This window comes from Nerophis lumbriciformis, linkage group LG01, assembly GCF_033978685.3.
Source record: "Nerophis lumbriciformis linkage group LG01, RoL_Nlum_v2.1, whole genome shotgun sequence".
In the NCBI taxonomy this organism is placed as follows: domain Eukaryota; kingdom Metazoa; phylum Chordata; class Actinopteri; order Syngnathiformes; family Syngnathidae; genus Nerophis; species Nerophis lumbriciformis.
This window is the reverse complement of record NC_084548.2, coordinates 58,786,973-58,799,601: the sequence shown is the minus strand read 5'-3', so window position 1 is coordinate 58,799,601 and position 12,629 is coordinate 58,786,973. Positions and strand designations below refer to the sequence as shown.

At 40.6% G+C, this 12,629-nt stretch overlaps 1 protein-coding gene across 5 annotated transcripts in view; it reads left to right on the top strand.

Moving 5' to 3' along the window:
• atp2b3b (ATPase plasma membrane Ca2+ transporting 3b) overlaps window positions 1–12,629 on the top strand; it is a 166,824-nt gene that overhangs the window by 121,332 nt on the left and 32,863 nt on the right. For all 5 annotated transcript variants that reach the window (XM_061988268.2, XM_061988235.2, XM_061988243.2 and 2 more), the window contains exons 20-23: window positions 1,815–2,006; window positions 4,075–4,288; window positions 4,429–4,640; window positions 11,919–12,026. In XM_061988268.2, the coding sequence (XP_061844252.1) occupies window positions 1,815–2,006; window positions 4,075–4,288; window positions 4,429–4,640; window positions 11,919–12,026 (726 nt within the window). The remainder of the gene's footprint in view (window positions 1–1,814; window positions 2,007–4,074; window positions 4,289–4,428; window positions 4,641–11,918; window positions 12,027–12,629) is intronic.

The window sequence follows — 12,629 nt, the reverse complement described above, 5'->3', positions numbered from 1 at the left end:
ATGCATTTATTTATTACTTAGAATGCATAAAAAAAAAATACATCCGTCCTCATGTCTTTCATAATGTTTGTGAACGATAGGCAAAATTCCCCCCAAAAAAGTGCAGTTCCCCTTTAAGTGTCAAAGCGTCCGCACACGCACAAAAGTGCCCTCGATGCACTTCAAAATGTTAGCAAACATGTTGCTGCAATTAAAAACTAAAAAGGAAAATCCTTTTACTTTGCGTTCTTGAATGTCTGTGGCATGTGTTGAACAGTCTGGGAGTGGTAAACAAGCATATTTGCAGCCACCACTAGCGTTAGCATAAACTAGCAGTGTGAGGCCATCCCATACTTGCCAACCCTCCCGGATTTTCCGGGAGACTCCCGTAATTCAGCGCCTCTCCCGAAAACCTCCCGGGACAAATTTTCTCCCGAAATTCAGGCGGAGATGGAGGCCGCGCCCCCTCCAGCTCCATGCGGACCTGAGTGACGTGTCGACAGCCTGTTTTCACGTCCGCTTTCCCACAATATAAACAGCGTGCCTGCCCAATCACGTTATAACTGTAGAATGATCGAGGGCGAGTTCTTGGTTTCTTATGTGGGTTTATTGTTAGGCAGTTTCATTAACGTCCTCCCAGCGCGGCAACAACACACAACAACAGCAGTCACGTTTTCGTCTACCGTAAAGCAGTTCGTCTGCCGTAAACAGCAATGTTGTGACACTCTTAAACAGGACAATACTGCCATCTACTGTGCATGCATATGTGACAATAACATCTAGGGCTTTTAGAGAGTGCAGTGCACAACTGCGCACACAACAAGGAGACGAAGCAGAATGCATCATCAGAGAGGGTGTTCAGCATGGTTAGAAAAATAGTGACAGAGAATAGAACAAGGATGGACAATTCAACCCTTAACTCAACAGTGAGTAGACGAGTGTTATGTGTGTGTATATGTGTAAATAAATGAACACTGAAATTCAAGTATTTCTCTTATTTATGTATATATATATACATATATATATATATATATATATATATGTATATATATATATATATATAGCTAGAATTCACTGAAAGTCAAGTATTTCTTATATATATATATATATATATATATATATATATATATATATATATATATATATATATATATATATATATGAAATACTTGACCTGGTGAATTCTAGCTGTGAATATACTCCTCCCCTCTTAACCACGCCCCCAACCACGCCCCCCCACCTCCCGAAATCGGAGGTCTCAAGGTTGGCAAGTATGGGCCATCCTCCATCGGCCGCATTCTCTTTCGCTGTAATAAAGGTTCCCACGGGTATCTTTTTCCCCAAAAATCTGGTCTTATCACGGTTAAAAAAACTGCTAAGGTAGAAATCCCCTTTCACCGATAAAATCCTTGAAGCGGCAGCTTTGTCTGAGCAGCCTTGCCATGCTGCACCGACGCTGTGAATGACGGCTCCTCGCCTTAAATTGTTCTACCGTGCTGGTTCCAGCATGCTCACATTTATTTCCACAAGATGTGGGCACAGCAAACCAAAAGTATGTTGAATAAGTCCTATGCAGTAAGAGCGACATTGGTTGAAAAGTTTTTAATGAAGCATCAAGAAAACATTTGGTGCCAACCCCATTATAAATAATAAATGTATTTTGAGTTGCAGTCGCGTGCATTTGTCTTTGCTCACAGCTCTTACTCATGCTCACTGCTAAGATTCGGAGGAGGGCAACACAGCGTCGAGGCAGTAACTCTCCAGAATGATTAGGACGGCTGAACGCTCCCGTGATTCACGCTGTGACTCTCCTCGCCGTCTCCATCTCTCGTCAGGGCATCGCGGGGACAGACGTGGCGAAAGAGGCATCTGACATCATCCTGACCGATGACAACTTCAGCAGCATCGTCAAGGCGGTGATGTGGGGACGAAACGTCTACGACAGCATCTCCAAGTTCCTGCAGTTCCAGCTCACAGTGAACGTGGTGGCCGTCATAGTGGCCTTCACCGGGGCCTGCATCACTCAGGTACATCGGGGCTCATGATGTGTGGATCAATACAGAAATATCGATACCACTGATACCAGATCTTTATGCGCTAATATTGATTCTCAAATCAAAATATCGATACCCAGGGCTACATACTGAAAAGTCAAAGTATGCAGGGGTCATTCTGATATTTTTTAATTAAAAAAAATGCTAACAACATATATTGTGTCAGCTTTGTATTATTGGTGACTAATTGTATTATTATTAATTATTAGTTAGAACATTTCAGCTCTTTCTTATTATATAGCGATTTTTGTTCTGTTTTCCCTTACATTTTTACTGTTGTTTTTTTCCATGTAAGAATAGAATGAAAATATTAATAATAGGATTGTGTAACTAGCGTGTCAAAAGTTCTGCCTGTACGAAAATATTAATGTTCAGTTACACATTTAAAAGTTGTTGTGATTTTTAAAATAAATGTATAGGTTAATATTATTTTTTATTTTCTTAACTACCTAACTAACTAAACTTTGTCTACATTTTAAGTACATTTTATTGTTATTTTGAGACCTTATATATTATTTTAGACCAGGGGTGTCTAAACTTTTTAGACCAAGGGACGCATACTGAAAAGTAAATTGTGTGGGGGGGGGCATTTTGATGTATATATTTTTTCAAATGCTAAAAAGAGATATTATATATATTTAAAGACACACCTTTGTGTTATAGGTGACTAAGTATATTATTATTAGTAGTAGTTTGAAAATGTCAGCTTTTTCTCATTATATTCAAATTTTTTGCTCTTTTTTTCTTACACATTTTTACTGTTGTTTTTTTGATAGATATGTTATTATTCGAAAATTCACAACTTTTAAAATTTTAGCAGGCATGTTAAGTATATTTGCACATAGTTTCGGTATTGGGTTGGTATGACCGATACCAGCCTGAATTTAATTTGGTATGGGATCAGAAAGAAAATCAGTGGTATCGCACATCAATCATCGTGGTAGTGTATGAGCATGCAGTACATCCGGAAAGTATAACCAGCGCTTTGCTTTTTCCATATTTTGTTATGGAATTAATTAATTTTTGTTCTCAATATTCTACACAAAATACCCCAATGTATAAACGTTTTTTTTTTAGAATTTTTTGCATGTACAGTATTTTATTTTGAATTATATTTTGGAACAAGGCTGAAACATTACAAAATATGGAAAAAGTGAAGCGCTGCGAATAATTACTGGATGCACTGTACTCTCTTCTGTTCTAGTGGTAAGGTAAGGAGGAAACTATATTTGGATCAGACAGGCAAGTCTATAAAATGACAAAACAGGCATGTTCCGACCAGGGTTTTAAACTGCTGATTCCGATACCGAGCACATGTATCAACTGTGAATGTTTCAATGCTGGTGTGTCCAAAGTGCTGTCCAGGGGCCATTGCTTGGGTTTAATGCAAACTATTGAACACAACACATTATGGGAATTAGCGAAAAAAAATCCATTAATTAGCCGCTCCATTTTATAAGCTGCAGGGTTCAAAATCTAGGAAAAAAGTAGCGGCTTATAGTCCGGGATTTACGGTATACTGATACTACCCCTGGTATCGGCACTACCGATATATGGCAACAGATATCCTTACATTTTCCTCTCTATAACTCGTATTAATCTACTTGTTAATTTCCTGTTAATATTTGCTTACTTCCTGCTGTGACGTGCTTCCATTTACTGTTCTTTTGTGTGTTATTTCAAACTCGCTCTGCAGCTACTTTAGCAATTAGCATGCCTTCCTCGTCCGCTCCTGCTTGTTCTTACTTGGTGTGTAACATGTTTAGCCTCGTCTTCCAGTGATAATGCTACTTGTAAGAAATGTACTTTGTTTTATGCAAAGGAGGTGATGACTATTAACTTAGTGGAGAGGCTCCACACTGTGTATAAACATACACAGTGAGCTGGCATTATTCGCCATTGGACGATCGCATACTTTTTTACAGAAATTAGCCGATACTGATGGCAGCCCTAATAAAAATAGTAAAGTGGAGGAGTAAAAATACAAAAGTATGATTTTTCAAAGGAACACAACGTAAGTGTGCTGTGCATTTCTGTGCAGGACTCACCTCTGAAGGCAGTGCAGATGCTGTGGGTGAACCTCATCATGGACACGTTTGCTTCCCTGGCCCTGGCCACCGAGCCCCCTACTGAGGCACTGTTGCTACGGAAACCCTACGGCCGCAACAACCCGCTCATTTCCCTCACCATGATGAAAAACATCTTGGGCCACGGAGTGTACCAACTCGTCATCATCTTCACCCTGCTCTTCATAGGTGCTCACACACACGTTTTAATGTGCTACACGCCGTTAGCACGCGGAACAAGCTCATTCCTATTCGTCGTCTCTTGGCATATAAAGACCAAACACGGCAGACTGCTCAACTCCTTTTCTCTTCTCTCCCCGGGGTTCCAGGCGAGCGCATTTTCAACATCGACAGCGGCCGCAACGCTCCGCTCCACTCGCCGCCGTCCGAGCACTACACCATCATCTTCAACACGTTTGTGCTCATGCAGCTCTTCAACGAGATCAACGCACGCAAGATCCACGGGGAGCGCAATGTCTTTGACGGCATATTTTCCAACCCCATCTTCTGCTCCATTGTTCTGGGGACCTTTGCAATGCAGGTACAACAAACCCGGTGTGCCTAATGTACGTAATAGTTCTGGTTGTAATGTACTATATATTTCAGACTATAAGGAGCACTTAAAATCCTTTCATTTTCACAAAAATGGATGGTGCGCCTAATGTACGAAATAATTCTGGTTGTGCTTACCTACCTTGAAACAATTTTATTTGATACATGGTGTGACCAGTAGATGGCAGTCACACATATGTGATACGTGTGGACTGCAGGTTGACGCCCCCTGTTCAATAAATGATGCTAGCAAGTACCGGTAAGCAAGCAACACCAAAACTTTGATGTTTCATTGAGAATATAGAACATTACACACGGTGCTCAAAAATCTGTCAAAAATGTTTTCGTACGTCTTTGGTAAGCTACGAAGCTGCACCGCTTGACGGAACGCGGAGCATTACGGCTACCGTAGTCAGACGTACTGGGTTTCAGCATACGGGCATTATTATGGTGTGTGTATAATTAGGGGACATATCTGGCGTTTAATTTTACGATATTATGCAAAACTAACTTTTCTTACCTGTTGGTTGTTGCCTGCTGCTGTGTTTTTGGGGTCTGTATATGTCCCGAAAATGGGACATATAATGCGTTCGCCATTGTCGTCCGCGCCGTACTCATTATGCTTCTTCTTTTTACAGCTTTCAGCCCTAAATATATTGTACTGTACTGTAATGTACTATTTCCCTCGTATACCGTATACTTCTCGCAATCAAACTGTCATTACTTGACCAGTTCTCCTTTTAAATTAATACAATTTGGGAATTGATCTTGACTAGACATTGATATCGACGCCGATATTTCCCACTTGTGGTGGAAAATTGTAACGGTCATAACTTCTTTCCACATGCGGCGATTTTCCTGAGTTTTTGTAATGGTGGGTGGGAGAATTGGGAAGGACGTGATCACATCTGTCAAGCGTTCCTGCCGACTCGCGTGAACCCCGAGTTGCACGGCGGTGTGAGGGCCCGTGGAAAGAGGTGGGACAACAACCACTTGGATTAGCCCACAAAACTACAGTGACAATTTGTCTGCCAATGTAAACGTAACGACCCGCACAGCCTGATTGACCTTTTGCTACCAAAAATTGTAGCTAGCTAGCAGATCGTATGCGAGTTAAAGGCCTACTGAAATGCGATTTTCTTATTTAAACGGGGATAGCAGGTCCATTCTATGTGTCATACTTGATCATTTCGCGATATTGCCATATTTTTGCTGAAAGGATTTAGTAGAGAACATCGACGATAAAGTTTGCAACTTTTGGTCGCTGATAAAAAATCCTTGCCTGTACCGGAAGTAGCAGACGAGTAGCGTGATGTCACAGGTTGTGGAGCTCCTCACATCTGCACATTGATTATAATCATGGCCACCAGCAGCGAGAGCGATTCGGACCGAGAAAGCGACGATTTCCCCATTAATTTGAGCGAGGATGAAAGATTTGTGGATGAGGAAAGTGAGAGTGAAGAACTAGAGGGCAGTGGGAGCGATTCAGATAGGGAAGATGCTGTGAGAGGCGGGTGGGACCTGATATTCAGCTGGGAATGACTAAAACAGTAAATAAGCACAAGACATATATATACTCTATTAGCCACAACACAACCAGGCTTATATTTAATATGCCACAAATTAATCCTGCATAACAAACACCTCCCCCCTCCCGTCCATATAACCCGCCAATACAACTCAAACACCTGCACAACACACTCAATCCCACAGCCCAAAGTACCGTTCACCTCCCCAAAGTTCATACAGCACATATATTTCCCCAAAGTCCCCAAAGTTACGTACGTGACATGCACATAGTGGCACGCACGTACGGGCAAGCGATCAAATGTTTGGAAGCCGCAGCTGCATGCGTACTCACGGTACCGCGTCTGCGCATCCAACTCAAAGTCCTCCTGGTAAGAGTCTCTGTTGTCCCAGTTCTCCACAGGCCAATGGTAAAGCTTGACTGTCATCTTCCGGGAATGTAAACAATGAAACACCGGCTGTGTTTGTGTTGCTGCAGTCGGCCGCAATACACCGCTTCCCACCTACAGCTTTCTTCTTTGCTGTCTCCATTGTTCATTGAACAAATTGCAAAAGATTCACCAACACAGATGTCCAGAATACTGTGGAATTTTGCGATGAAAACAGACGACTTAATTGCTGGCCACCATGCTGTCCCAAAATGTCCTCTACAATCCGTGACGTCACGCGCTGACGTCATCATACCGAGACGTTTTCAGCAGGATATTTCGCGCAAAATTTAAAATTGCACTTTAGTAAGCTATGCCGTATTGGCATGTGTTGCAATGTTAAGATTTCATCATTGATATATAAACTATCAGACTGCGTGGTCGGTAGTAGTGGGTTTCAGTAGGCCTTTAACAGTTCACACCAACTTCAGTGTTCTCTTAGTGTGCAAATACTGCAAAGTGCATCATAATGACTTTGCTTATCATTAAATCATCCTGAACAGCCCAGTAAATTGAGGGGCATCCTTCAAAAAGGTCCACTGCCCGGTGATGAGCGTTACAGTCAAATCAGACAGAGAAGAAAAGTCTTGTGAGTCCACCAGAAAGAGAAGACGAGCAAATGAAGACAAAGTGGGAGATTGAGAGAGTGAGCAGGGTATTCTGCAAAGCGCTCCAGTGCTTATTGGCTCTCTAGGGAGGAAGAAGAAAGGAGCAAGTGAGCGGAGAGACGTGGCAGCGATTTAGAGTGTGACAAAGTCGTAGGATTTTAGGAGGCTTGGGATTGGTAGAAACATTTGATGTTGAAAATTATTTGATCATTTAAAGTCGACTTTGCTGTTGAACAAGATGGGCTCGCTCTAATAAGCTTATGGAAGTCCTGGTTGTTATTGTGTGATGTTGCAACTATTCCAGTAATTAAAGGTCATATAGAACATTTGTTGTCGTTACATTTAAGACCTTGTTGTGTTTTTATCTGCAAGTCACAACTGACAAATGATTATTCATTCCACGTTTGTTTCAGTATTTGGGTGTGAGTGTTTGGGTACCTAACGATTTGATCCGGTTCCAATTCCTGGGGTGACAATTCGATTCAGAATCAATTCTTAATTCTACACGATTCTTGATTCAAACCGATTTTCGCAATGTAATAATTGATAAAATAATTTGATCAGAACAGATTTCAGGTTAGAAAAGCTTCCTTTGGTTACATAGAGACCACGTGTGAATGAATGATGGGTTCAACATGTAAAGCGACTTTGGGTACTTAGAAAAGCGCTATATAAATCCCATGTAGAAGAAGATGGCCTAAACATTTATTTTTAAAAGAGATTCTCGTAAAAAAAATCATCTTCTTAATAATCTGTATTTTTTTATATATCAAGAATCAACTTATATAAGAATCGCGATTCGGATTTAAATCGATTTTTTGTGCGCCTCTAATAAGTAAGGATGGAAACCTTTTCTCATTTGAACATTTGCAAGTATGCATTCATTTCAGTTTGTTCTAGGTGTGTTGCTGTAGTCAGAGAGTAGTCTTTGCCATAAAGGTGAACGTGCCAGTAGTGTCTTTTGTTGAGTCCTACAAAGTGTACTTATTACACACAGCTGTTCGATTGTAGTTGTCATTAACAAATTTGGAGATGTCGAAATCGCCATGTAAAATCGCTAATGCTACTCGGTAGCTTTTCTATGGCATATCCAAGCATCAAGCTAGTGCATTTAGAAAAGGGGAGCTTTACTTTTGTGTGCTTTCTGTCAGTGATGCTTTCTCTTTTGGCATTACTTTGAGGCACTACGAAGACGCCTGTTTGCCCGCCAAGTGTTAGAGCCGGTTCTGAGTCTGCCATTTAATGTGACGCCGTGCGCAACAATGGCATCGAAATGTGGTATCGTTTGATTTCACGTGAATCAGTGCGCGGTAGTACAGACGGAATTCAGTAGATACTTACAAAAATAGTGAATTCTGTAGCGACACCTAGGACACACTGAAATGAATGCATACTTGCAAATGCTAGAAGGGTAAGAAAACAAAATATAACAACTGCACAGCACATTTATTATTATCAGCTCACTGTTATATTTTATTATTATTTAAATTAACATTTTATCAGTTTTTTAATCACATTTTTAAAATCATATTTTTTCCCATATACGGTACCTGGAATTGGTACCGTATCAGTTGAAATGTAAAAGGTACGCATCCCTACCTCCCAGAGGTGGGTAGAGTAGCCAGAAATTGTACTCAAGTAAGAGTACTGTTACTTTAGAGATTTATTACTCAAGTAAAAGTAAGGAGTAGTCACCCAAATATTTACTTGAGTAAAAGTAAAAAGTATGTTGTGAAAAAACTACTCAAGTACTGAGTAACTGATGAGTAACATACACACACATATCATATATATATATATATATATATATATATATATATATATATATATATATATATATATATATATATATATATATATACACACACATATATATATATATATATATATATATAAATATATATACATACACACATATATATACCGGTATATATATATATATATATATATATATATATACACACATTTATATATATATATATATATATATACACATATATATATACAGTATATAATTTATATGTATTTATTTTGCCGTTTTTGTTTACATGTTAAAGGTGTTTTAATGAATATACATGCATGTTTAACACATATAGATTCATTTCTTTCATGAAGACAAGAATATAAGTTGGTGTATTACCTGATTCTGATGACTTGCATTGATTGTAATCAGACAGTAGTGCTGATAGCGTCCACGTTTTCAAATGGAGGAGAAAAAAAGTTCCTCCTTTCTGTCTAATACCACATGAAAGTGGTTGGTTGTCGGCATCTTATTTGTCCAGCTTCCATATTCGTTTTTATACACTTTACAAGAAATACATTGGCGGCAAACTCCGTAGCTTGCTAGCTTGTTTGCGCTGGCTTTCGGAGACTCTTGTTTTGAAAGCGCAGGCGCGATGGAGCAGCACTTTTATTGTGAAGACAGGAACTGTGCAGTCAGTCTTTAGGCTTTTGACGGGATGTACGGTTGAAATAAAAAAGGGTCTTTTTTCCTTCACACATTTGATTGATTGATTGAAACTTTTATTAGTAGATTGCACAGTACAGTATATATTCCGTACAATTGACCACTAAATGGTAACACTCCAATAAGTTTTTCAACTTGTTTAAGTCAGGTCATGTGACCGCCTGGCTCTGTTTGATTGTTCCAACGTCACCAGTGACTGCATCTGATTGGTGGAACGGAGTGAACGTCACCAGTGACTGTATTTGTTGAAACGCAGGCACTATGAAGGTCTGTCTGACAGACCAAAACAAACAAAGCGTGCATTAACAGATCGATAAAAATTAGTAGCGAGTAGCGAGCTGAATGTAGATAAAAGTAGCGGAGTAAAAGTAGCGTTTCTTCTCTATAAATATACTCAAGTAAAAGTAAAAGTATGTTGCATTAAAACTACTCTTAGAAGTACAATTTATCCCAAAAGTTACTCAAGTAGATGTAACGGAGTAAATGTAGCGCGTTACTACCCACCTCTGCCTACCTCTAAGTGCATTTATTGTTACCGTCCCACCTTGATTGAGTGGTCTGTCCTGTTACATCGAGCCATTATCACTCGAGCATTAAACCTGTTATTTTACAATAATGACACTTTTCAATCTCGCCACCAGTCTCTCTGTTGTGAAATCAGAGCCCGCATGGAGAAAAATCTATTCCCACGTGGGACGGACTGGTAAAATCTTGGCGTAATAACTGAAAAGTAAAGACAATTTCAAAAAAGTTTTCTTTGTCTTACTTTCGCCAAAAATAGAAGAAGCACATTTTGAAAATGTACACATTACAAATAATCCTTTTTGCGTAACACTTCAAGTTAGTTGAAAATTCTGAGGAAAAAATGGTGCATTTTCAAAAACACCATGAAGAACACAATGAACTTGCTCTTTGTCTCAGTATATTTACAAATCCATTAAACTTCCTGTTTAGCATTCTCATGTTGGGAGTTCATTAAAGACGTGTTTGGAAACGCAACCAAGCGTTTCCTCAAACCGCCGCATTGGTGACATCCACAAATGCCCCAACACATTCATTTATCATCATTCAAATATTAAAATTATAATATAAACAAAACTATCAAAATGACATCATAGCCAAAATCAAGGTCACATAATTAAAATGGTAAATGGTAAAATGGTAAATGGGTTATACTTGTATAGTGCTTTTCTACCTTTTTAAGGAACTCAAAGCACTTTGACACTATTTCCACATTCACCCATTCACACACACATTCACACACTGATGGTGGAAGCTGCCATGCAAGGCGCTAACCAGGAGCAAGGGTGAAGTGTCTTGCTCAAGGACACAACGGACGTGACTAGGATGGTAGAAGGTGGGGATTGAACCAGTAACCCTCAGATTGCTGGCACGGCCACTCTCCCAACTTCTCCACGCCGTCCCCAAATTACAAACCTAAACAATGTGAACATGGTAGATTTAAGCATAAAATAAAATACAATAAACAACAAATGTACAAACACACTTTTTTACAATGGAGTTCAGGGTGCACATCCTGCATTCACCCAATTGTGAGTGCTGCACGGAACTCTAACTACAAAGATGACGGTCATGTTGAGTTAAGTCTTTGCACCTTACCGTTTTGTTATTTTATCCGTTGAGTGGATAATTTACAATGAAAGAAGGTCGATACGGCATCAGTCTGTCGCCATCTGCTGCCAACCGCAACCGGAGCACCTGAGATGATTGGAGTAGCGGCAGCCAATCCAGAGGGCGCTTAAAGTCAGCTGACACATCATCTTTAAACAGTGTCATGTGTGACGTTGGTTGCACTTGAATTGCTATAGCGACATCCAGTGGACACATTTTGAACAGCAGTTTATTTCATTAAAAAAAAATTGCAGCTGATTTTTATACTTAGCAAACTCATCTTGCAGGCCATATTGAACCTGATACGGCCCGTACGTTTGACACCCCTGTTCTAGATAGGTACGATCGATTCAGGGTGGAGTGTTAACACGGGCTTGTGTTTCTCTGACAGTGCCGTGTGTGTGTGTGTGTGTGTGTGTGTGTGTGTGTGTGTGTGTGTGTGTGTGTGTGTGTGTGTGTGTGTGTGTGTGTGTGTGTGTGTGTGTGTGTGTGTGTGTGTGTGTGTGTGTGTGTGTGTGTGCGTGCGTGTGTGTGTGTGTGTGTGTGTGCATGTGCGCGCGCGAGACGGTCCCCCGATAAAGTCCTTCTGTGTGTCTCTACCGCAGATCGTGATTGTGCAGTGGGGAGGAAAGCCGTTCAGCTGCGCTCCGCTCAACATGGAGCAGTGGCTCTGGTGTCTGTTCGTGGGAGTTGGAGAGCTGCTCTGGGGTCAGGTGAGCACCTTGTCCAGTCCGAACATGCTGCTTAAATGGAGCGTCACATGGAATTCCCCATGCGGTGGAAGCATCCCTTACTGAAACTGGCTTTTTCAAGATGCCATTTGCAATGTGCGGTACAGTAAGGCTGCACAATTTATCACTTTTTAATCACAAGCTTGGCTGCCGCGATTAAATGAGGGTGATGGTCGGCGATATTAACATTTTAAAAGCAGACTCCGCTGCATATCAAATCAAGCCCTTTCACAGTAGCCGCGGCTTGTCTTGAGGGGTTCCCGTCAAGCGTGAGGGCTTTGTGTATGCGCACAGCACTCCCAGATCACGCTGACCACCTCACAGGGCAAACTTGTCCTGCTGCAGATGGTTGCCTCCTTTCACTTCCGTGGAGTCCTCTGTGCAAGTTAAAGACCACATCGCTGTTCCTAATCAACCACAGGTGTGCAAACCTGTACAATACGCTGTTTTGCTTGTCTCCTTGGAGTCACACTAGCTGGACTGATGGCTAGTCATAGTCCAGACTAGAGACAGGCTTAAAGCTTGGGTAAGGGCTGTAACGATTAATCGATTAAATAGATAATTCAATTAGAAACAAGCTTTGAT